This window comes from Heteronotia binoei, chromosome 11 (genome assembly GCF_032191835.1).
Source record: "Heteronotia binoei isolate CCM8104 ecotype False Entrance Well chromosome 11, APGP_CSIRO_Hbin_v1, whole genome shotgun sequence".
NCBI classification, from domain to species: Eukaryota; Metazoa; Chordata; class Lepidosauria; order Squamata; family Gekkonidae; genus Heteronotia; species Heteronotia binoei.
In genome coordinates, this window is record NC_083233.1 from 80,730,138 (window position 1) to 80,752,760 (window position 22,623).

At 47.7% G+C, this 22,623-nt stretch overlaps 1 protein-coding gene across 2 annotated transcripts in view; it reads right to left on the reverse strand.

The window, feature by feature from the left end:
• The window catches only part of NAA25 (N-alpha-acetyltransferase 25, NatB auxiliary subunit), an 89,115-nt gene that overhangs the window by 31,782 nt on the left and 34,710 nt on the right, over positions 1–22,623 (reverse strand). For both annotated transcript variants that reach the window (XM_060250366.1, XM_060250367.1), the window contains exons 11-16: positions 19,573–19,685; positions 11,645–11,852; positions 10,363–10,452; positions 8,632–8,812; positions 6,675–6,774; positions 173–324 (exon numbers count right to left, since the gene is read on the reverse strand). In XM_060250366.1, the coding sequence (XP_060106349.1) occupies positions 173–324; positions 6,675–6,774; positions 8,632–8,812; positions 10,363–10,452; positions 11,645–11,852; positions 19,573–19,685 (844 nt within the window). The remainder of the gene's footprint in view (positions 1–172; positions 325–6,674; positions 6,775–8,631; positions 8,813–10,362; positions 10,453–11,644; positions 11,853–19,572; positions 19,686–22,623) is intronic.

The window sequence follows — 22,623 nt, forward strand, 5'->3', positions numbered from 1 at the left end:
TTGGGCACCATGCTAGGGACCCCTGGCTGAAAGGACTTGGCAGTGACGCTAGGAAATGTCTCTCAGTGCTGTAGGCATCTGCTAGCTGCTGCCACCCTCCGGTCAACACCCTCTAGCCTGCCTGGACCCCCCCCAGGACCCCCCAGTGGAAGATGGGCCCGGCCATACTCACATATTGGCTTCGAGTAAGAGGTCCAGCAGCATCCGCTCGATGCGGACTTGTGCAAAGTGAAGCGAGGAATTCAGCCTGTTCCTGAAAGCGATGAATTCTGGTATCTTCTCAAATGCACCATATTTGTAAGCTTGAATAATGTATTCTGAGGTCTAGGAAGGAACACACAACGCTCTCTGAAATACATGCAATGGAAGTTGTGGATTTCCAGTGCATATACTGATAAGGACCAGAACTAAAAGGCTCCTCCCTGGATTAACCAAGTTTTGTGACAAAGAGGACTCAGCAAAGCCCTGCCTGTGGAGCAAGGGGAAGGAGAAACCCAGCTTGGGATTCCCTCCTCCACCAACAAAGAATATTCATTTTGTATACTTAGTTTGGTGAGAGTCAGTTTGGTGTAGGGGTTGAGCGCACAGACTCTTATCTGGGAGAACCGGGTTTGAATCCCCGCTCCTCCATATACACCTGCTGATGTGACCTTGGGTCAGCCAGACGTTTCTCTCAAAGGTGAAGTGAGCGGACTCTTATCCGGGAGAACCGGGTTTGATTCCCCACTCCTCCACTTGCACCTGCTGGAATGGCCTTGGGTCAGCCATAGCTCTGGCAGAGGTTGTCCTTGAAAGGGCAGCTGCTGTGAGAGCCCTCTCCAGCCCCACCCATCTCACAGGGTGTCTGTTGTGGGGGAGGAAGGTAAAGGAATCTCCTTTCCCTTCCCCCCCCAACAGACACCCTGTGAGGTAGATGAAGATATTGGATTTATATCCCGCCCTCCACTCCGAAGAGTCTCAGAGTGGCTCACAATCTCCTTTACCTTCCCCCCCCCAACAGACACCCTGTGAGGTAGATGAAGATATTGGATTTATATCCCGCCCTCCACTCCAAAGAGTCTCAGAGCGGCTCACAATCTCCTTTCCCTTCCTCCCCCACAACAGACACCCTGTGAGGTAGATGAAGATATTGGATATATATCCCGCCCTCCACTCCGAAGAGTCTCAGAGCGGCTCACAATCTCCTTTCCCTTCCTCCCCCACAACAGACACCCTGTGAGGTAGATGAAGATATTGGATTTATATCCCGCCCTCCACTCCGAAGAGTCTCAGAGCGGCTCACAATCTCCTTTCCCTTCCTCCCCCACAACAGACACCCTGTGAGGTAGATGAAGATATTGGATTTATATCCCGCCCTCCACTCGGAAGAGTCTCAGAGCGGCTCACAATCTCCTTTCCCTTCCTCCCCCACAACAGACACCCTGTGAGGTAGATGAAGATATTGGATTTATATCCCGCCCTCCACTCCGAAGAGTCTCAGAGTGGCTCACAATCTCCTTTACCTTCCCCCCCCCAACAGACACCCTGTGAGGTAGATGAAGATATTGGATTTATATCCCGCCCTCCACTCCGAAGAGTCTCAGAGCGGCTCACAATCTCCTTTCCCTTCCTCCCCCAAAACAGACACTCTGTGAGGTAGATGAAGATATTGGATTTATATCCCGCCCTCCACTCCGAAGAGTCTCAGAGCGGCTCACAATCTCCTTTCCCTTCCTCCCCCACAACAGACACCCTGTGAGGTAGATGAAGATATTGGATTTATATCCCGCCCTCCACTCCGAAGAGTCTCAGAGCGGCTCACAATCTCCTTTCCCTTCCTCCCCAAAAACAGACACCCTGTGAGGTAGGTGAAGATATTGGATTTATATCCCACCCTCCACTCCGAAGGGTCTCAGAGCGGCTCACAATCTCCTTTCCCTTCCTCCCCCACAACAGACACCCTGTGAGGTAGATGAAGATATTGGATTTATATCCCGCCCTCCACTCCGAAGAGTCTCAGAGCGGCTCACAATCTCCTTTATCTTCCTCCCCCACAACAGACACCCTGTGAGGTGGGTGGGGCTGGAGAGGGCTCTCACAGCAGCTGCCCTTTCAAGGACAATCTCTGTCAGGGCTATGGCTGACCCAAGGCCATTCCAGCAGGTGCAAGTGGAGGAGTGGGGAATCAAACCCGGTTCTCCCAGATAAGAGTCCGCACACTTAACCACTACACCAACCTGGCTCTCCAGGGGAGGCTAAGAGGTGGAACTTGAGTGCCTGCTGCCTTTAAGAGTGGAAGCCCCACTGCCCATTTCAAGGCTGGACTGAGCAACAGGGGTGTACAATCCACACACACACCCTTTTCAGTTCAGGCAGAGGTTTTTTTGTAGCATGAACTCCTTTGCCTATTAGGCTACACCCATCCCGATGCAGCCATTTCTCCAAGAGCTTACAGTAGGCTCTGTAAGAAGAGTCCTGTAAGCTTTTGGGAGGATTGGCTACATCAGGTAGGTGTGGCCTAATATGCAAAGGAATTTCTGCTACAAAAAAGGCCTTGTGCTCAGGCACCCGAGGAAGGGAGTTTTTGGCTCCCAACAGTTCTTGTTGTCCTTGTTCTCCTCCTCCTCCTCCTCTCTCTAAGGAAGCTTTCTCGCCAGAGCCCCTGTTTGCCCCTGCAAGAGATGAAAAGTTCATGCAGCCTTCAAGACGTAACTGCAGCTCTCTCCGATTCCTAGCGGGCATTCCTTGACGCTTTGTCAGGCGCTGAGCCGTCACATCCTGTTTAAAACCAAGCACCAGGCTTCCGATTCTTCAGATGCTCGAATGTTACCTGCTGTCAGTATTGGAGCACTTGAGGCTCTCGCTGTGACCCTACAGTGCTGTGAAATCTCTTCTAGGGCCTTGAATCTGGGGGAGGGGGGGTCTGTCTCCCATTCCCCGTGCTCCTCTGGGGGGCCTCTCCCTCTTTCTGTAAGAGCCTTGTAAGCTCCTGGAGGATTGGCTACATCAGAAGGGGTGTAGGCTAATATGCAAAGGAGTACCTGCTACAAAAGAAGCCCTGAGTACAGGTATATTGAACTGGGAAAAAAAAATTGTTTTTTTCCAGAAATATTCCGGATCCCAATACCGCTGCAGTATTTGGATCAGGGATTTTTTTTTTTTTTTTTGAAATCCTGAATTATTTCAATAGACCAGAGAAGGGAAAAAAAATGGGAGGGGGGAATTGCACATCCGAATCTGTGCCCACAGAGAACAGTCTGCTCCTCGTGGGCTCAGCTGATCCTGGGCTGACTTCTCTTAACTGGGCTGCAGGAGACGCCAGCCAGTCCCAAGCCAAGCCAGAGGGGGCTGCCTTCTGCAGCCACCTTAAAGTTCCAAGGGACTGCAGAAGCCAACAAACAGCTGAGAGGTGGAAGCAATTTGCTCCTGCCTCTTGCTCTTTCTGATTCTACCATTCATTCCTAAACACAGCCAGGATTTTCTAGGTGATTTTTTTTGGCTTTGTTTGTTACCCTGAGAAAACCCAGATACATTTGGGATGCTGAAATACACCCCCCAAACACCTTATATTTTCAGCTCAGGTAGATCCAAACGCACACCCCAAGCGAGCAACTTCTGTTTCAATGACGCATTTACTATCTTCTGGACCCAGCTGACCCGACAACTGCTAGCTGCTCTGAGAGGACGTATCCTCTGGGTTTCCGTGGAAGTCACTGTTCTGGGTGTGGCTCTTCTGCTCACGAGGAGGCAACAGGTACCCTCCTCTTGGGGCAGTTACAATACAGCCTCATAGCGGGACAAGCCGCTCGGGGTGGGGGTGACAGCTACTGGAAGAAAGCAAGGCCAGAACACCGAATCCGGGCCCTGCGGGATCTGCTCCAGTTTCACAGGGCCTGTAAAACAGAGCTCTTTCGCCAGGCTTTCAGCTGAGGCAGTGGATGTCACTTGTGACCGGCCTCCCTCCTTCGTTCCATCCCAGTGCTGTAAGATCTGCTGGACCTAGACAATAGGCCATGGCTGTGAGGCAGAACCTGCCATTTTAGTCTCTATTGTCGCTCTGTAGTTTTAGATCTTATATATTTAAATTGGTCTTTTATTGCTTTGATGATGTAACCCGCCCTGGGCCTGTCCTACGGGAAGGGCGGGCTAAAAATCAAATCAAATAAATAAATAAAATCCAGAGAAGACCGGCAGCTGCTGCTGTCAGTGGCTCCTGCGGAGCAATGGTTTGGGAATTACGGGCCTAACCCCAAGCCAGGCACCATATGTAAGAATCATAAGAACATAAGAGAAGCCCTGTTGGATCAGGCCAGTGGCCCCTCCAGTCCAACTCTCTGTGTCACATAAGAACATCAGAGAAGCCATGTTGGATCAGGCCAGTGGCCCCTCCAGTCCAACTCTCTGTGTCACATGAGAACATAAGAGAAGCCATGTTGGATCAGGCCAGTGGCCCATCCAGTCCAACACTCCATGTCACATAAGAACATAAGAGAAGCCCTGTTGGATCAGGCCAATTGCCCCTCCAGTCCAACACTCTGTGTCACATAGGAACATAAGAGAAGCCCTGTTGGATCAGGCCAATGGCCCATCCAGTCCAACACTCTATGTCACATAGGAACATAAGAGAAGCCCTGTTGGATCAGGCTACTGGCCCATTCAGTCCAACACTCTATGTCACATAAGAACATAAGAGAAGCCCTGTTGGATCAGGCCAGTGGCCCCTCCAGTCCAACACTCTGTGTCACACAGGAACATAAGAGAAGCCATGTTGGATCAGGCTAGTGGCCCCTCCAGTCCAACACTCTGTGTCACATAAGAACATACAAGAAACCATGTTGGATCAGGCTAGTGGCCCATCCAGTCCAACTCTCTGTGTCACATAAGAACATAAGAGAAGCCATGTTGGATCAGGCCAGTGGCCCCTCCAGTCCAACTCTCTGTGTCACATGAGAACATAAGAGAAGCCATGTTGGATCAGGCCAGTGGCCCATCCAGTCCAACACTCTATGTCACATAAGAACATAAGAGAAGCCCTGTTGGATCAGGCCAATGGCCCCTCCAGTCCAACACTCTGTGTCACATAGGAACATAAGAGAAGCCCTGTTGGATCAGGCCAATGGCCCATCCAGTCCAACACTCTATGTCACATAGGAACATAAGAGAAGCCCTGTTGGATCAGGCTACTGGCCCATCCAGTCCAACAATCTATGTCACATAAGAACATAAGAGAAGCCCTGCTGGATCAGGCCAGTGGCCCCTCCAGTCCAACTCTCTGTGCCACATAAGAACATCAGAGAAGCCATGTTGGATCAGGCCAGTGGCCCCTCCAGTCCAAAACTCTGTGTCACATAGGAACATAAGAGAAGCCATGTTGGATCAGGCCAGTGGCCCATCCAGTCCAACACTCTATGTCACATAAGAACATAAGAGAAGCCCTGTTGGATCACGCCAGTGGCTCCTCCAGTCCAACACTCTGTGTCACATAGGAACATAAGAGAAGCCCTGTTGGATCAGGCCAATGGCCCATCCAGTCCAACACTCTATGTCACATAGGAACATAAGAGAAGCCCTGTTGGATCAGGCTACTGGCCCATTCAGTCCAACACTCTATGTCACATAAGAACATAAGAGAAGCCCTGTTGGATCAGGCCAGTGGCCCCTCCAGTCCAACACTCTGTGTCACACAGGAACATAAGAGAAGCCATGTTGGATCAGGCTAGTGGCCCCTCCAGTCCAACACTCTGTGTCACATAAGAACATACAAGAAACCATGTTGGATCAGGCTAGTGGCCCATCCAGTCCAACACTCTGTGTCACATAAGAACATAAGAGAAGCCCTGTTGGATCAGACCAGTGGCCCCTCCAGTCCAACACTCTGTGTCACATAAGAGAAGCCATGTTGGATCAGGCCAGTGGCCCATCTAGTCCAACACTCTGTGGCACATAAGAACATAAGAGAAGCCACGTTGGATCAGGCCAGTGGCCCATCCAGTCCAACTCTCTGTGTCACATAAGAGAAGCCACGTTGGATCAGGCCAGTGGCCCATCCTGTCCAACAATCTGTCACATAAGAACATAAGAGAGGCCATGTTGGATCAGGCTAGTGGCCCATCCAGTCCAACACTCTGTGTCACATAAGAACATAAGAGAAGCCATGTTGGATCAGGCCAGTGGCCCATCCAGTCCAACACTCTGTGTCACATAAGAACATAAGAGAAGCCACGTTGGATCAGGCCAGTGGCCCATCCAGTCCAACACTCTGTGGTACATAAGAACATAAGAGGAGCCACGTTGGATCAGGCCAGTGGCCCATCCTGTCCAACTCTCTGTGTCACATAAGAACATAAGAGAAGCCACGTTGGATCAGGCCAGTGGCCCATCCAGTCCAACTCTCTGTGTCACATAAGAACATAAGAGAAGCCATGATGGATCAGGCCAATGGCCCGTCCAGTCCAACACTGTGTCACATAAGAACATAAGAGAAGCCATGTTGGATCAGGCCAATGGCCCATCCAGTCCAACACTCTGTGTCACACAGTGGCCAATATATGTGTGTGTATATGTGCACACACACATATATATACTGTGGCTAATAGCCACTGATGGACCTCTGCTCCATCAGAATCCATCAATCAGAATCTCTGTCCTCCCGATTTACCATCAACATACGACGGAAGGGACTATCTGCCACTTACATCTTTCTGGTTGGAGTGAAAAAACCTGAGGGCAAAGTTGCAGGACTGCGATGCGGCAATGTAGTTGCCGAGGGCTGCAGCGTATCGCGTCAGCAAGTAACTGCAAAGCAAACAAAATTAAAAATGAGAACGGAAGTTCCATCTCTAACCATACTAGCTGTAATGAGCTTCAGTACCCTCCCAACTCCACCCCCCCTCCCCAAAAAGATCAGAAAGTACATTAGAAGGGCTTAATACAAGAAATAAAATGCAGGCGGGTGGGGGGAGAAGAGAGGTGGGTCTGAATAGGTGGCCCAGCACAGCTCCATAAACCTTCCCTGAGCCACTGAGCCTGCTATCCCTTTCCCAAAGGGGCTCACCCCAAAAAAATCAGATTTGTATTTGGGTGTGTAAAGCATAAGTGGCCCTAACCAGGCTAGCCGCATCTCATTAGATCCTGGAAGCCAGGCAGGGTCAGCCCAGGTTAGTATTTGGATGGGAGACCACCAAGGGTGTCCAGGGTTGCTACAAAGAAGCAGGCAGCGGAAAACTACCTCTGAATGAATGGCACCATAAATTGGCATCTGACAGGACTTTGCACCACTCAAACGTAAGTGAATTGCGCTAAGGCTGAGAATTAGCCAAATTACACGGGTAAAGTATTTCTTTCTTTATTTCAGGGGTGGCCAAGGGTAGCTCTCCAGATGTTTTTTTGCCTTCAACTCCCATCAGCCACAGCCATCGGCCATGCTGGCTGGGGGTGATGGGAGTTGTAGGCAAAAAAACATCTGGAGAGCTACCCTTGGCCACCCCTGAGTTGACTTATATTCTGCCCTCCCCGCTGAAGCAGGCTCAGGACGGCTCGGATTCAGAATGCACGTGCCCACGGCTTTTTTTTTTTGTAGCAGGAACTCCTTTGCATATTAGGCCACACACCCCTGATGTAGCCAATCCCCCAAGAGCTTACAGGGCTTAGTACAGGGCCTCCGGTAAGCTCCAGGAGGATAGGCTCCATCAGGGAGTGCGGCCAAATATGCAAAGGGGTTCCTGCTATAAAAAAAGCCCTGCCTTTGCATATTGGGCCACACTCTCCTGATGGAGCCAATCCCCCAAGAGCTTACAGGGCTCTTCGTACAGGGCCTATTGTAAGCTCCAGGAGGATTGGCTACAACAGGGGGGACCTAATAGGCAAAGGAGTTTCTGCTACAGAAAAAGCCGGATTAGGCCACACCCCCTGATGTAGCCAATCCTCCAAGAGAAGAAGAAGAAGATGAAGAAGATATTGGATTTATACCCCGCCCTCCACTCCGAAGAGTCTCAGAGCAACTCACAATCTCCTTTACTTTCCTCCCCCACAACAGACACCCTGTGAGGTGGGTGGGGCTGGAGAGGGCTCTCACAGCAGCTGCCCTTTCAAGGACAACCTCTGCCAGAGCTAGGGCTGACCCAAGGCCATTCCAGCAGGTGCAAGTAGAGGAGTGGGGAATCAAACCCAGTTCTCCCAGATAAGAGTCCGCACACTTAACCACTACACCAAACTGGCTCTCCTGGCTTACAGGGCTCTTAGTACAGGGCCTACTGTAAGCTCCAGGAGGATTGGCTACATCAGGGGTGTATGGCCTAATATGCAAAGGAGCTCCGGCTGCAAAACAAGTCCTGCACACACCAGTTCTCCAAACCACACCTGACCTGACCGTGGCATTCACATGACATGCAACACTCATTCTTACACAGACCCTCCTGCGCAAACCTCCTCCCCGCAATATCCAGCCACACAGAAAGAGGTGTGCAATTTTTTCTTTTTTACCCTCTCTTAAATTTCCAACTTACTAAAGGGTTCAGTACTTATTCATCCACCTCAGTTAACAAATGACTTAGAATTAAAACAAAAGGATGCCACAAGGAATGCAAGATCTGAAAGAAGTCCTGGGGACTCAGAGACGAAGCCAATGGATGATTCTACGTACACACTACCCACCCGATGGTGTCGTGCTGTATGTGCTTTGCGTCAAGGCTGGAGTAGAGCTCCACAACTGGTTCAAACGCCCCCAGCATGCAGTAGATTCGGACGAGCAGCAATTTGAACTGAGCGTTTGAGGGACTGTGAGTCAGCCCTTCTTCTAGCAAAGTCAAGCACTGCCAGGCAGCCAGCTCTTCACCTGGTAAAGAACACTGCACTCAAGCCTTCAGTAAGAACAGGGCACCCACTCCAAAAGAGGAAGGACAAGGCAACCCCAACAGGGCTAGAAAGGCCTTCCCCTCCCACAAAGCACCCGAGACCCTCAGGCTGCCTTCCTGCAGGATCATATTTGAACTGGGGAGACCATAATGAAAAGATAAACAGTAACTCTCGGGGAGGGACTATGGCTCATTTGCAGAACACGGGAGGGACGGTGGCTCAGGGGTAGAGCATCTGCTTGGGAAGCAGAAGGTCCCAGGTCCCAACAATCCCCGGCATCTCCAACTAAAAAGGGTCCAGGCAAATAGGCGTGAAAAACCTCAGCTGGAGATCCTGGAGAGCCGCTGCCAGTCTGAGTAGACAATACTGACTTTGATGGACCAAGGGTCTGATTCAATAGAAGGCAGCTTCATATGTTCATATGTATGGGAGGGATCGTGGCTCAGGGGTAGAGCAACTGCTTGGTAAGCAGAAGGTCCCAAGTTCAATCCCCAGCATCTCCAAAAAAGGGTCCAGGCAAATAGGTGTGAAAAACCTTAGCTTGAGACCCTGGAGAGCCGCTGCCAGTCTGAGTAGACAACACTGACTTTGATGGACCGAGGATCTGATTCAGTATAAGGCAGCTTCATATGTTCATATATGTTCAACACGTTCAGTCTTTGCAGTTAAAAGATCTCAAGTAATAAGTGCTGGGAAAAAGTCCCTTCTTTGCTCAAGATTTAGTAGTCCAAGACTGCAAAAGCAGCCATGCTGGATCAGAGCAATGGTCCATCCAGTCCAGCATCCTGTTTCATACCCTGTTCTGTCAGATGCCCCTGCGTTTGGAGCACAGAGCAGGGGGCTCAGAGACCAAAGTCCGCCCCCTCCCCCATTGCTGGACCCACCCCACACTGGTTATCTCTTCTGAACATGGAGTGTCCATTCAGTCACTGAGGTTAACAGCCACTGATGGACCTACGCTCCCTACATCTGTTCAGTTCTCTAAACTAACGGCCAATAGCACATTCTGCGGAAGGGGATTTTCAGAAGCTGAATCATCAGTACTGAATCTTACTGTCCATCAGCTTCCTTGACAGCTGTGAGTTCTAGTATTACGAGACAGGAAGAAGTTTTCCTGTCTATTATTTCCAGTCCCACCTTTGCCCCAATCCCACCCCAGCCATCTAGGCTAAGGAGACAGTATGGAGCTCAATGGACCAATGGCCTGACTCGGTATATGGCTGCTTCACAAAGCAGTGACTTCCCACAGCAGCCTTGCCTGGACTGCCCTCTGCACCATCTCCTTGGTCAAACGTTACTAAAGCAGTGCGGAAGGCAGCCAGGGGCTCCAGCGATGCACTTGTGGCATCGCTCCGTGCCTTATCAGTCCTCCCACGTTTTGCACAGAGAGAATTTCAATGCACTCGTTTCTAAGGCACAAAAAATGCTCAACTGGATAAACAGACTGTGACCTACGTAAGTGCTTTCCCCCACCCTGGGCTCTGATCCCTTTTTGCACACATGCGGTCAGTGGAGTTTGCATAGACATACCTGCCTCTAGCCAGATGTCAAGGAGCAGATGAACAGCAAGCAGGCAGTAGTAGTCTGAGAACTGCAACTCTGTTTTCAAACAGGATTTTCCTACCAGGTGAAAAACACAAATTCCATGAACAAGGCGAAGTCACGTTACATTGTAAAACCGACTCGTTCTCAGCGCAATAAAAATTAATTTTAACCAGTTCTTTAGCGGGAGGGAGGAACATTTCTAAGAGACACCACCAAGGCCAAATTCACTAGCATGTCTTTAGAACATGAACTTATGGAGCTGGCTTAAATGTCATAGCCAGGACACTCGGCTGTCACTTGGAAGGTCCCTGGTTCAAATTCTGCCCGTGTTTGAGTTTGCTGACGGGCTTTAGGCGCTCAGCTCCTCTGCATGTCATCCAGGGACGACAACAGCAGCCTACCTTACAGAGCTGTTACAAAGATAAAGCAAGTTATATATGTGAAGCGCATGACACTAAATGTGCTGTGCAAGTATATTACACTCAGGGTTCCCTCTAAGCCGAGTTAGCGTGAGCGAGCTCACAGATTTTTAGCCTCCGGCTCACACGTTTTTGTCTTAGCTCAGGAAGGTGTCAGCAGCTCACAACTTTATTGCTAGTAGCTCGCAACTTTAATACCAGTAGCTCACAAAATAGAATTTTTGCTCACAAGGCTCTGCGACATTGATTACACTGACATGTTATATTCAAGATAGATTTAGATGGGTAGCCGTGTTGGTCTGAAGCACGTATTGGCCTTGAACGTACCACTGGACTAACTAGAACGCACCGCTAGAACTTTGTTCTAGGTTTCATTTGAGTTATTTCTTTGGTGGTGTTCTTGTTTTCCCAGCAGCAGTCCTGCATGCAATTCACGCATATAACTCTCACACTGCAGTTACTGCAACCAAATATGCAGAAGTTTAAATGAAACTAATTTGGACCAAAATTACCCGGCCAGGCTAAAAACCCCAAACGCAGAAGCATGAGTGTTCAGCATCACAAACATCAGCGGGCTTCATGAAGAAGTCATACGTTGCCCGATCCCTTGTATATTTGTTCAAGGCAAGTCTACTTAATTCTACGGGAGTTTCTCCGAGTTAAACGAGAGCAGGACGGCACCCTCAAGGTCTTACGGACTGGAATCAACAACAGCCTCAGGTTTGGCTCTCATAATTATTATGCTAGGCTTGCTTATATTGTAGCTGAAATAGCAGTGAAGAACAGTGATAGTGATCCAAGAACACTGGCATCATTTACAACTGAGAGCAGATTCAAGCACTTCTCACCAAACTCCAGCCCGTGTCGATACCGCAGCATCAGATCCTGGACGGCCCCCAGTTTTTGGGCTTTGTCCATTGCATGGTAGAGGCCAAGTAATCTCGTCAACTGCACAACACACAGATGCTGTTGCAAAGCCTTGATGCTAGCTGGCAGCGCGAGTTTGCCTTCCGATGGTGCCGACAGAGGGATGACGCCTAACAACTGGTTGATAAACTGGAGGGAAAGGGGGGGGGGGGGGAAGAATGGAAATGTGAACTTTGCAATGCCATGACAGAGGGGCTTCTTCAATAACCCTGGAAGAGAAGCGGGAGTTACGTATTTCTGTTCTATACAATGTCGTGAATGGGCATAGTAGATCCAGGGGGGCATCCGTGTTGGTCTGAAGCAGTAGAACGAAGCAAGCGTCAACTTGCACCTATGACAGATCAAATCCTTGCCCAGAGAAGCTGACAATTCCAGAGCAGGGCCCCCCAACCTTTTCAAGCCTCTAGGTACCTTTGGACTTCTGACACACACAGTGTGGTTTGTGCAGCCACAAAATGGTTGTCACAGGAGGTGGAGCCAGCCACAAAATGGCTAAGAACATAGAAGAAGCCATGTTGGATCAGGCCAATGGCCCATCCAGTCCAACACTCTGCGTCACAGAAGGACATAAGGGAAGCCATGTTGGATCAGGCCAGTGGCCCATCCAGTCTAACACTCTGTGTCACATAAGAACATAAGAGAAGCCCTGTTGGATCAGGCCAATGGCCCCTCCAGTCCAACACTCTGTGTCACAGAAGAACATAAGAGAAGCCATGTTGGATCAGGCCAATGGCCCATCCAGTCCAACACTCTGCGTCACATAAGGACATAAGAGAAGCCATGCTGGATCAGGCCAATGGCCCATCCAGTCCAACACTCTGTGTCACATAAGGACATCAGAGAAGCCATGTTGGATCAGGCCAATGGCCCCTCCAGTCCAACACTCTGTGTCACATAAGGACATCAGAGAATCCATGTTGGATCAGGCCAGTGGCCTCTCCAGTCCAACACTCTGTGTCACATAAGAACATAAGAGAAGCCATGTTGGATCAGGCCAATGGCCCATCCAGTCCAACACTCTGTGTCACATAAGGACATCATGAGCCAGTTTGGTGTAGTGGTTAAGTGTGCGGACTCTTATCTGGGAGAACCGGGTTTGATTCCCCACTCCTCCACTTGCACCTGCTGGAATGGCCTTGGGTCAGCCATAGCTCTGGCAGAGGTTGTCCTTGAAAGGGCAGCTGCTGTGAGAGACCTCTCCAGCCCCACCCACCTCACAGGGTGTCTGTTGTGGGGGAGGAAGGTAAAGGAGATTGTGAGCCGCTCTGAGACTCTTTGGAGTGGAGGGCGGGATATAAATCCAATATCATCATCTTCTTCTTCTTCATCAGAGAAGCCATGTTGGATCAGGCCAATGGCCCCTCCAGTCCAACACTCTGTGTCACATAAGGACATCAGAGAAGCCATGTTGGATCAGGCCAATGGCCCCTCCAGTCCAACACTCTGTGTCACATAAGGACATCAGAGAAGCCATGTTGGATCAGGCCAATGGCCCATCCAGTCCAACACTCTGTGTCACATAAGGACATAAGAGAAGCCATGTTGGATTAGGTCAATGGCCCATCCAGTCCAACACTCTGTGTCACACAGTGGCCAATATATGTTTGTGTGTATACACACACACACACATATATATATACTGTGGCTAATAGCCACTGATGGACCTCTGCTCCATATTTTTACCCAATCCCCTCTTAAAGCTGGCTATGCTATGGTTGTCACAGGAGGCGGAGCCAGCCACAACATGGTTGCCACAACTCACCTTCAATCACACAGTGAAGATCCTTCTGCCATGGAGCCTCCTGTTGCCAAAGCAATGCTTTTAAAAATCTGCACTGCCAATCAAATTTCCCATGGCTAATCAGAAGCTGTGCTGGGCAAAAGCTCCACCTGGCCTCACCCACTTTCTAAAAACAATTGGCAGGCACCAGGAAAGGTGTTGGAGGTGCCAAGGTGCCCACAAGCACCATGCTAGGTCCCCTAATTTAGAGTGTGACATAAGGGAGCCAGAGAGTGGAGTGAGGCAGTAATTCCAGCTGCATTCCAGCTGGACTGTAGGTCATAGAAGGAGCAACAAGCAGGGAACAGGGAAAGGTGGGCTGTGTACAGTGCTGAAGGAAATACGGCAGTGGTCAGAGAGAAGTTATTCCACAGCAGAGAGGTGAGAAATAGAGGAGGAGACAAGTTCAAAAGAGTGCCTGAGGCAGTGCGTGTAGGGACGGTGGCTCAGTGGTAGAGCATCTGCTTGGGAAGCAGAAGGTCCCAGGTTCAATCCCTGGCATCTCCAAAAAAGGGTCCAGGCAAATAGGTGTGAAAAACCTCAGCTTGAGACCCTGGAGAGCCGCTGCCGGTCTGAGAAGACAATACTGACTTTGATGGACCAAGGGTCTGATTCAGTATAAGGCCGCTTCATATGTTTATATGTTCAATCAGGGAAGCTAAAGTAAAACCACAATTAGTTCATTCACAACCTGGAGTGAAAGGCTTTAAAAATGAATAAGCAGGTTGCACCTGTATGCATTGTTAGGTATCACCTGTATGCATTGTTAGGTATCAACATTAAAAAGAAACATCCAAATTGTAATACTGGAATCTATTACACACACTCAATTTACTTAATATGCAAGTACCAAGGAAGAAAGGTTGGGTCTTGATGGAAGAAGAGGGGGCAAGCACAGCTGATAAGAAAGATAACTTGGGAGGGACATGGAGAGAATCCTCATTAATGCTGATACTTAACTATGCATAGAGGTGTAACTTGCTTAGTGATTAATTCGAAAAACATTCTCATGAAACTTGCCATGTGCTAAATATAGAACCTACAGGAGCCTGGGAACAAACTATTTCAGTAAAGGAAAACACAGCAGCTTGAACGGCAAGAGTTTTTGTTTGTTTCAGGGTTTTCACAAGAACCATAACCTAAAAGGTGAGAAGGAGCTATGAACAGGTAGGAAAATTAGTCATGAGAGATGGAGACTCAGGGTTGAATCCCAAATCTGTCATGGAAATTTGCTGGCCAAACTTGGGCCAGTCGCAAACTCTCAATCTATCCAACTTCACAGAGGTGATTAACATGTGGAATTCACTGCCAGAGGAGGCGGCGGCTACAGGCATAGCCAGCTTCAAGAGGGGGTTAGATAAAAATATGGAGCAGAGGTCCATCAGTGGCTATTAGCCACAGTGTGTGTGTGTGTGTATATAAATAAATTATTGGCCACTGTGTGATACAGAGTGTTGGACTGGAGGGGCCGTTGGCCTGATCCAACATGGCTTCTCTTATGTTCTTATGTGACACAGAGTGTTGGACTGGATGGGCCATTGGCCTGATCCAACGTGGCTTCTCTTATGTTCTTATGTGACACAGAGTGTTGGACTGGATGGGCCATTGGCCTGATCCAACGTGGCTTCTCTTATGTTCTTATGTGACACAGAGTGTTGGACTGGAGGGGCCATTGGCCTGATCCAACAGGGCTTCTCTTATGTTCTTATGTGACACAGAGTGTTAGACTGGAGGGGCCGTTGGCCTGATCCAACATGGCTTCTCTTATGTTCTTATGTGACACAGAGTGTTAGACTGGAGGGGCCATTGGCCTGATCCAACGTGGCTTCTCTTATGTTCTTATGTGACACAGAGTGTTGGACTGGAGGGGCCATTGGCCTGATCCAACAGGGCTTCTCTTATGTTCTTATGTGACACAGAGTGTTAGACTGGAGGGGCCGTTGGCCTGATCCAACATGGTTTCTCTTATGTTCTTATGTGACACAGAGTGTTTGACTGGAGGGGCCATTGGCCTGATCCAACATGGCTTCTCTTATGTTCTTATGTGACACAGAGTGTTGGACTGGAGGGGCCACTGGCCTGATCCAACATGGCTTCTCTTATGTTCTTATGTGACACAGAGTGTTGGACTGGAGGGGCCATTGGCCTGATCCAACATGGCTTCTCTTATGTTCTTATGTGACACAGAGTGTTGGACTGGAGGGGCCATTGGCCTGATCCAACATGGCTTCTCTTATGTTCTTATGTGACACAGAGTGTTGGACTGGAGGGGCCGTTGGCCTGATCCACCATGGCTTCCCTTATGTTCTTAGTCGTTGTGAAGACAAAATGGAGGAGAGGGATTTATTTATCGTTATCTTTTTACAAAATTTATACGCCATCTGTCCTCATCAGGGCCACCAAAGTGGCAACAGATTAGAAACAGACATAATTAAAAATGTATTTAAAACAAGCCAAAAAGTCATTAAAACAAATATCAAAATCAAGCTAAATTGCATACAAAAACAACTACAAAAAGACAGGGTGGGAGACAGGGATCACTGAGGAATCACCACATGAAACACATGAAGAAAACAGGCAGGTCTCTCTTGGGTGAGAGTCCCAGAGTCTTGGTGCCACAACTGAGAAGTCTCTTTCCCAGTCTCTTTCTCCAAAGATGACTGTAACATTTGGGTAGGTTCACTTTACAAACTGCTTTGGGTCTCCACTGAGGGAAAGTGGGGTATTAATGAAGCAGATGAAACAGAAACAGTCTATATAGCTATTTATTTATCTGTATTTCTACCCCACTCTCCTTTGCAAGCAGACTTAGGCTGGGTTACAACAGAATAAAACAGTTAAAACCAACACGGCATACTTAGTTAAGACCAATACCCCCCCCACCCCCGCAACATAACATAATCTGCAAGACGGCAGTTACAGTTCAACAGGAACTCCCACATGAATCCTGCATGGGAGTCTGAGATGGACCAGAATGTTGGGCAAGTTTACATAACCACTATCAACAGCACTGTTGAATTAGTGCAAGCCCCAAGAAGTAAGTGGGGCAGGGTGGAAAATGGTGGGGGGGCAGGGGGAGGCCGACGTCATTTGGATACCTGCTGCTTCAACTAAAGTCCTGACAGAATAACTGTTTTGAAGGCCTTGCTAGACAGACACCTCGACCTCATCTGACAGTGCAAACGGTTAAACTTCTGCCAACCACCATGAGGTCTCAAAGTACACCTTTTAAAAAGCTGAAGATCCCAAGACGTTTAATTTCGCAGCAGATTTCAACCCAGCCCAATGGTTTTATTCAAAACAGCCCCTGATTAGCTCTTCTGCCTTCCAGCAGTTTTAAATTATTGATATTTAACTAGTGTTTTTACTTTATTTTATTATTATTTACACTGTACACCACCTCTGAGTTCCTGTACGGTAAGAATGACAGCTAAAAATATTTTAAATAAATAGATGAAAACAACTATTGTTCCAATGTTGCTTATAAATCAATTTAAAAGAGCGTCTGCTAGAATATGCACAGTGACCTTCGGTGAGAGCTGAGTGAGAGCCAGCAAAGAGAGGGAAATATTCAGACAAAGAATTCCAGTTATCAACAATGCCCATAGTGTAGTCCTCAGCAATTCTGTTAACAGATCCTGACTGGACAGGGTTTTCACATGCAACCTCCCAGCCACAGTGTTTCCCCAAAGGGGCTTAAATGAACAATAGAACTGAGCAGGATTCCCAGCTGCTGAACACATTCTGCAAAACTGCTCATAATAGCATAAACCAAGGGTGGCCAAACTGTGGCTCTGGAACCACCTGTGGCTCTTTCACACATACTGTGTGACTCTTGAAGCCTCTACCGCCCCATCAGCCAGCTTGGAGAAGGCATTTATTACTTTAAGTTACTTCTTAAAGAGAGCCAGTTTGGTGTAGGGGTTAAGTGCACGGACTCTTATCTGGGAGAACCGGGTTTGATTCCCCACTCCTCCACTTGCAGCTGCTGGAATGGCCTTGGGTCAACCATAGCTCTGGCAGAGGTTGTCCTTGAAAGGGCAGCTGCTGTGAGAGCCCTCTTGGCCCCACCCACCTCACAGGCTGTCTGTTGTGAGGGAGGGCGGTAAAGGAGATTGTGAGCCACTCTGAGACTCTTCGGAGTGGAGGGCGGGATATAAATCAAATATCTTCATCTACCTCACAGGGTGTCTGTTGTGGGGGCGGAAGGGAAAGGAGATTGTGAGCCTCTCTGAGACTCTTCAGAGTGGAGGGCAGGATATAAATCCAATATCTTCATCTACCTCACAGGGTGTCTGTTGTGAGGGAGGAAGGGAAAGGAGATTGTGAGCCGCTCTGAGACTCTTCAGAGTGGAGGGCAGGATATAAATCCAATATCTTCATCTACCTCACAGGGCGTCTGTTGCAGGGGAGGAAGGTAAAGGAGATTGTGAGCCTCTCTGAGACTCTTCGGAGTGGAGGGCAGGATATAAATCCAATATCTTCATCTACCTCATAGGGTGTCTGTTGTGGGGAGGAAGGTAAAGGAGATTGTGAGCCTCTCTGAGACTCTTTGGAGTGGAGGGCGGGATATAAATCCAATATCTTCATCTACCTCACAGGGTGTCTGTTGTTGGGGAGGAAGGTAAAGGAGATTGTGAGCCGCTCTGAGACTCTTCAGGATGGAGGGCGGGATATAAATCCAATATCATCATCTACCTCACAGGGTGTCTGTTGTGGAGGAGGAAGGGAAAGGAGATAGTGAGCCGCTCTGAGACTCTTCGGAGTGGAGGGCGGGATATCAATCCAATATCTTCATCTACCTCACAGGGTGTCTGTTGTGGGGGAGGAAGGGAAAGGAGATAGTGAGCCGCTCTGAGACTCTTCGGGGTGGAGGGCGGGATATCAATCCAATATCTTCATCTACCTCACAGGGTGTCTGTTGTGGGGGAGGAAGGGAAAGGAGATAGTGAGCTGCTCTGAGACTCTTCAGAGTGAGGGCAGGATATAAATCCAATATCATCTTCTTCTTCTCCAAGCCAAGCCAGCTAGTGGCTTGGAGAATGCATTTAAAGTTGCTTTCTTTCTGCCTTCCCCCTCCCTCCCCTACTTCATCTATTTTCCTTCTTTCCTTCCTTCCCTCCTGCCTGTGTTGTCTGACAAACAATGCCATCTTTGTGTTTGCTCCCATTTTTCTACTTGTGCAGTGCTGTGATTTCACTTGCCATGTCTCAATGCTGATGAGGAGTGGGGTGCACCATCAGCCTTCACTTGGAAGCTTTGGGTCAAAGACCTAACATTTATTCTATGTGGCTCTTACATTAAGCAAGTTTGGCTATCCCTGGCATAAACCCACGCCTTCTTTCAAAGAACATCTAAAACTGGACAAGCTTCCAAGTGAAGGCTGATGGTGCACCGCCCGTCTCATCAGCATTGAGACATGGCAAGAGAAATCACAGCACTGCACAAGTAGAGAAATGGGAGCAAACACAAAGAACATAAGAGAAGCCATGTTGGATCAGGCTAATAGCCACTGATGGACTTCTGCTCCATATTTTTATCCAATCCCCTCTTGAAGCTGGCTATGCTTGTAGCCGCCGCCACCTCCTGTGGCAGTGAATTCCACAAGTTAATCACCCTTTGGGTGAAGAAGTACTTCCTTTTATCCGTTTGAACCCGACTGCTCAGCATTTTCATTGAACGCCCACGAGTTCTTGTATTGTGAGAAAGAGAGAAAAGGACTTCTTTCTCTGCTTTCTCCATCCCATGCATAATCTTGTAAACCTCTATCGTGTCGCCCCGCAGTCGACGTTTCTCCAAGCTAAAGAACCCTAAGATGGCACTGTTTGTCAGACAAATTTGGTGGATGCAAGAATGTGCTGAATTTCAAGTTTCACAGAATCCTTAATTAGAGCCCTGTGAAATGCAGTAGCTTGAATATCCCCAAGTTCCTCCAAGAGAGACAGTTCCATCTTTTGAATCCTTTGGGAGTTGTGATGAACAAGGTGACCACGGTCTAGTTAAAAAACACAACCCTTCCCCAACCTGACAGAACAGCTGTGTGAGTGAATCGAGTGCACCTGAGCTTACCTTTGTATGCTGGCTTGATGGGAGGAGGTCTACAAACACCCTGAGATCAGTAAAGCAGCAGGGTTTATCTCCAAATCGTTTGAAATACTCAAACATGAGCTCTTCTGGACTGCCTAACAAGGGAAACAGGACGAAGGACACATTATTGTTTTAAATAAGTCAGTGACACAGTGACACCTTAGCCAATGTGCCTGAACTGACAAAAGACCTACAAGCCAAGGCAAAGGGCTTTGCCATTTCTGCACTCTATTTACCACATTTTAAAAGTTACTCGCAGCTCAAAGAAGTAGATGTCTTTCCTGAGACAATTAGTGCAAGCTCTACGGTTCATGGATGCAATGACTCCCTTCTGCCTAGCCGTTCTTCCTCAAGAGAAAGACTGGCCAGTACAGAGTCTCTGGATCCAATGTTACGTTTCTGCAAACAAAAGTACTCTCTTATAACGGGTGTGTTCACAGTACACTAAATAATGCATTTTGCAACTCAATTTTTACAGTGTAAGAATAACAAAAATCCAGTCGCAGAACACATTGTTTGGCGTACTGTGAACACACCCAGTGTCTGATCACAGTCAAGAAAAAAGAACTCTTGCTACTTATGCCTTTGAATTAAACTTTTACTTCTGAGGATGCTTGAAGTCTGGTATTCATCAGCACACAGCCGTTTGATGTATTAAGGGAGCCTCGGATCAAAAGAGATGTCAAATCAATAAAGAAGATCTCGTGGGTGGGACTACTGGCTCTATCTGTTCTTTTGGGTTTCAGAAGGCTAAAAACAGATATTGCAACTCAGGTTTATTGCTCTAACATAAAAGATAAAAATATAACAAACCAGGAAAATTGCTGAGACCGAGAAAGAGATTTGGTCAGTTTTTTAACTGAAGTTTTCAATGCCGTTTTCTCTATGACCCATCTGTCACTCCATTCCTAACTTGGAAACCTCCTGATTCTTTTTGGTACCTAACACTCAAGAAGGCCACATAGGTAAGTTGTTTTCCTCTCTTCGTTCGACAGTGCTCTCTCTGCACTCCCACCCACTCCCCTCCTTTCACTTTTTCCCCTTCTCAGAGGTCTTTTAATAACTCAGAAGAAGTGAGCAGGGACTCATGAAGATTCATATCCTGCCATAAATTTTGTTAAGTCTTTGCTCTTTTCTACTTTTAACCTCTCAGTTCGCCCCCACTTTAATCTCACCTGCTTGCTCTTTTTCTAACCCCCTTTTATGACTACTGATGATGATGAGTCTGCATATAGGAGGGAAGTTCAACAGCTATCCCTTTGGTGTAAAGTAAATAATCTTATTTTTAATATAAATTAGACGAAGGAAATTATAGTGGATTACAGGAAGAGTAATTTGGACATCCAGCCGTTGTTTATTGATGGTGTTATGGTAGAACAGGTGACAGAATGGAAGTTTCTGGGAATTACCATGAAACAAGATCTAACATGGGGGGCAAATACTTTAGCTCTAGAGAAAAAGGCCCAGCAACGACTATACTACTTAAGACTCTTAAGATCACTACAACTGTCAGGGAGTCTGCTGGTTGCCTTTTATCGTAGTTCCATTGAGAGCATTTTATCTTATTGCCTCTGCGCGTGGTTTGGGAGCTGCACGGAAGCAGAGAGAAGGGTGCTCCAAAGAGTGACGAGAAGAGCACAAAAGATTTGCGGATGTTCTCTCCCCTCATTGGTGGATCTGTATAATATGGGATGTAAAAGGAAGATACAAATGATCCTAAGGGACCCTTCACATCTGGGCCATTTGCTATTTGAGATCTTACCGTCAGGTAGACGATATAGAGTGTTGAAGGCTAGGACAAACAGATTTAAGGACAGTTTCTATCCAAGTGCTGTGGTTAGGTTAAATGCAGGGTTATGAAGGATTATCTGTTTTAGATGTATTTAAATGGTTTTATGAATGTTTATCTGTTTTAGATGTATTTAAATGGTTTAAATGGTTTTAGATGTATTTAAATGGTATGAATATGAATATGTGTGTTTGATGTGTTGGTATGTTTGTGGAAGAGCACCTCATTTCGTTGCTCTCTTTTTGTGGAGAACAATGACAAAAAATTTATCTATCTACTGAACCTTGCTGTATTCAGTGCAACAGAACATAAGCCAATATGTTGTCAAAAGCTTTCACAGTCGGGGCTCATTAGTTGTTCTAGATTTTCCGGGCTGTGTGGCCATGGCATTGCGAGACCTGATGTTTTGCCCGCAACTCTGACTGGCATCCTCAAAAGTATAACCCAGAAAAAAACTGGAGTTCTCTCTGGGTCAAAGATCTCATTGGTGGGACTACTGACCCAGAGAGAATTCCAGTTTTTTCTGCGTTATACCTCTGAGGATGCCAGTCACAGTTGCTGGCGAAACGTCAGGCTTCACAATGCCAAGACCACGACCATACAGTCCAGAAAATCTGCAACAACTAAAGAACGTAAGCCTTTCACCCTTCCAACAATTCTCAAATGGAAGAAGCCTTGGACGCCGGTGGACATCATGGCAGACCACTATCCAACTGTGTTTGTGAATTTGGAGAAGGAAGAAACAAAGCAGCTGTGGCCATGCAAGCATTCCTCATCTATGCTGATGGACATGGGCTGGCCCCTAGATCTTCCCACGAGTGCAGGAGACAGAGCTGCAAACAGTGAGTGCCTGAAATATACTAGGGGGACTGCAAAACAGAGAGTGGGCTGCAACTCATCAGGGTTCCTGCATTGTGTTTGGCCTGCTCTACACATCCAAAGTACAGAAATACAGAAACAGTTTATTTTACAGAAGACGCAGGTAAAATCTAATCAGTTACTACCAAGGGAGGTTGCAAAGTTTCTCTCACCTCTGTAAATTAAAGAGGCTAAATATGCCAAACCCTTTATTTCACATTTTTTTTGTGTAACAAACATCCAAATGCACACGCAGAAAGATCAAATAAGTTTAGCATATATTAAACCTGCTTTTGAAAAAAGTCCATCTTTCAGTCCAGTTAATTCCTACTATTCTTGATTGATATTTAACCTGTTTATCTCCTCTCCCTCACCCCCCAAAACAA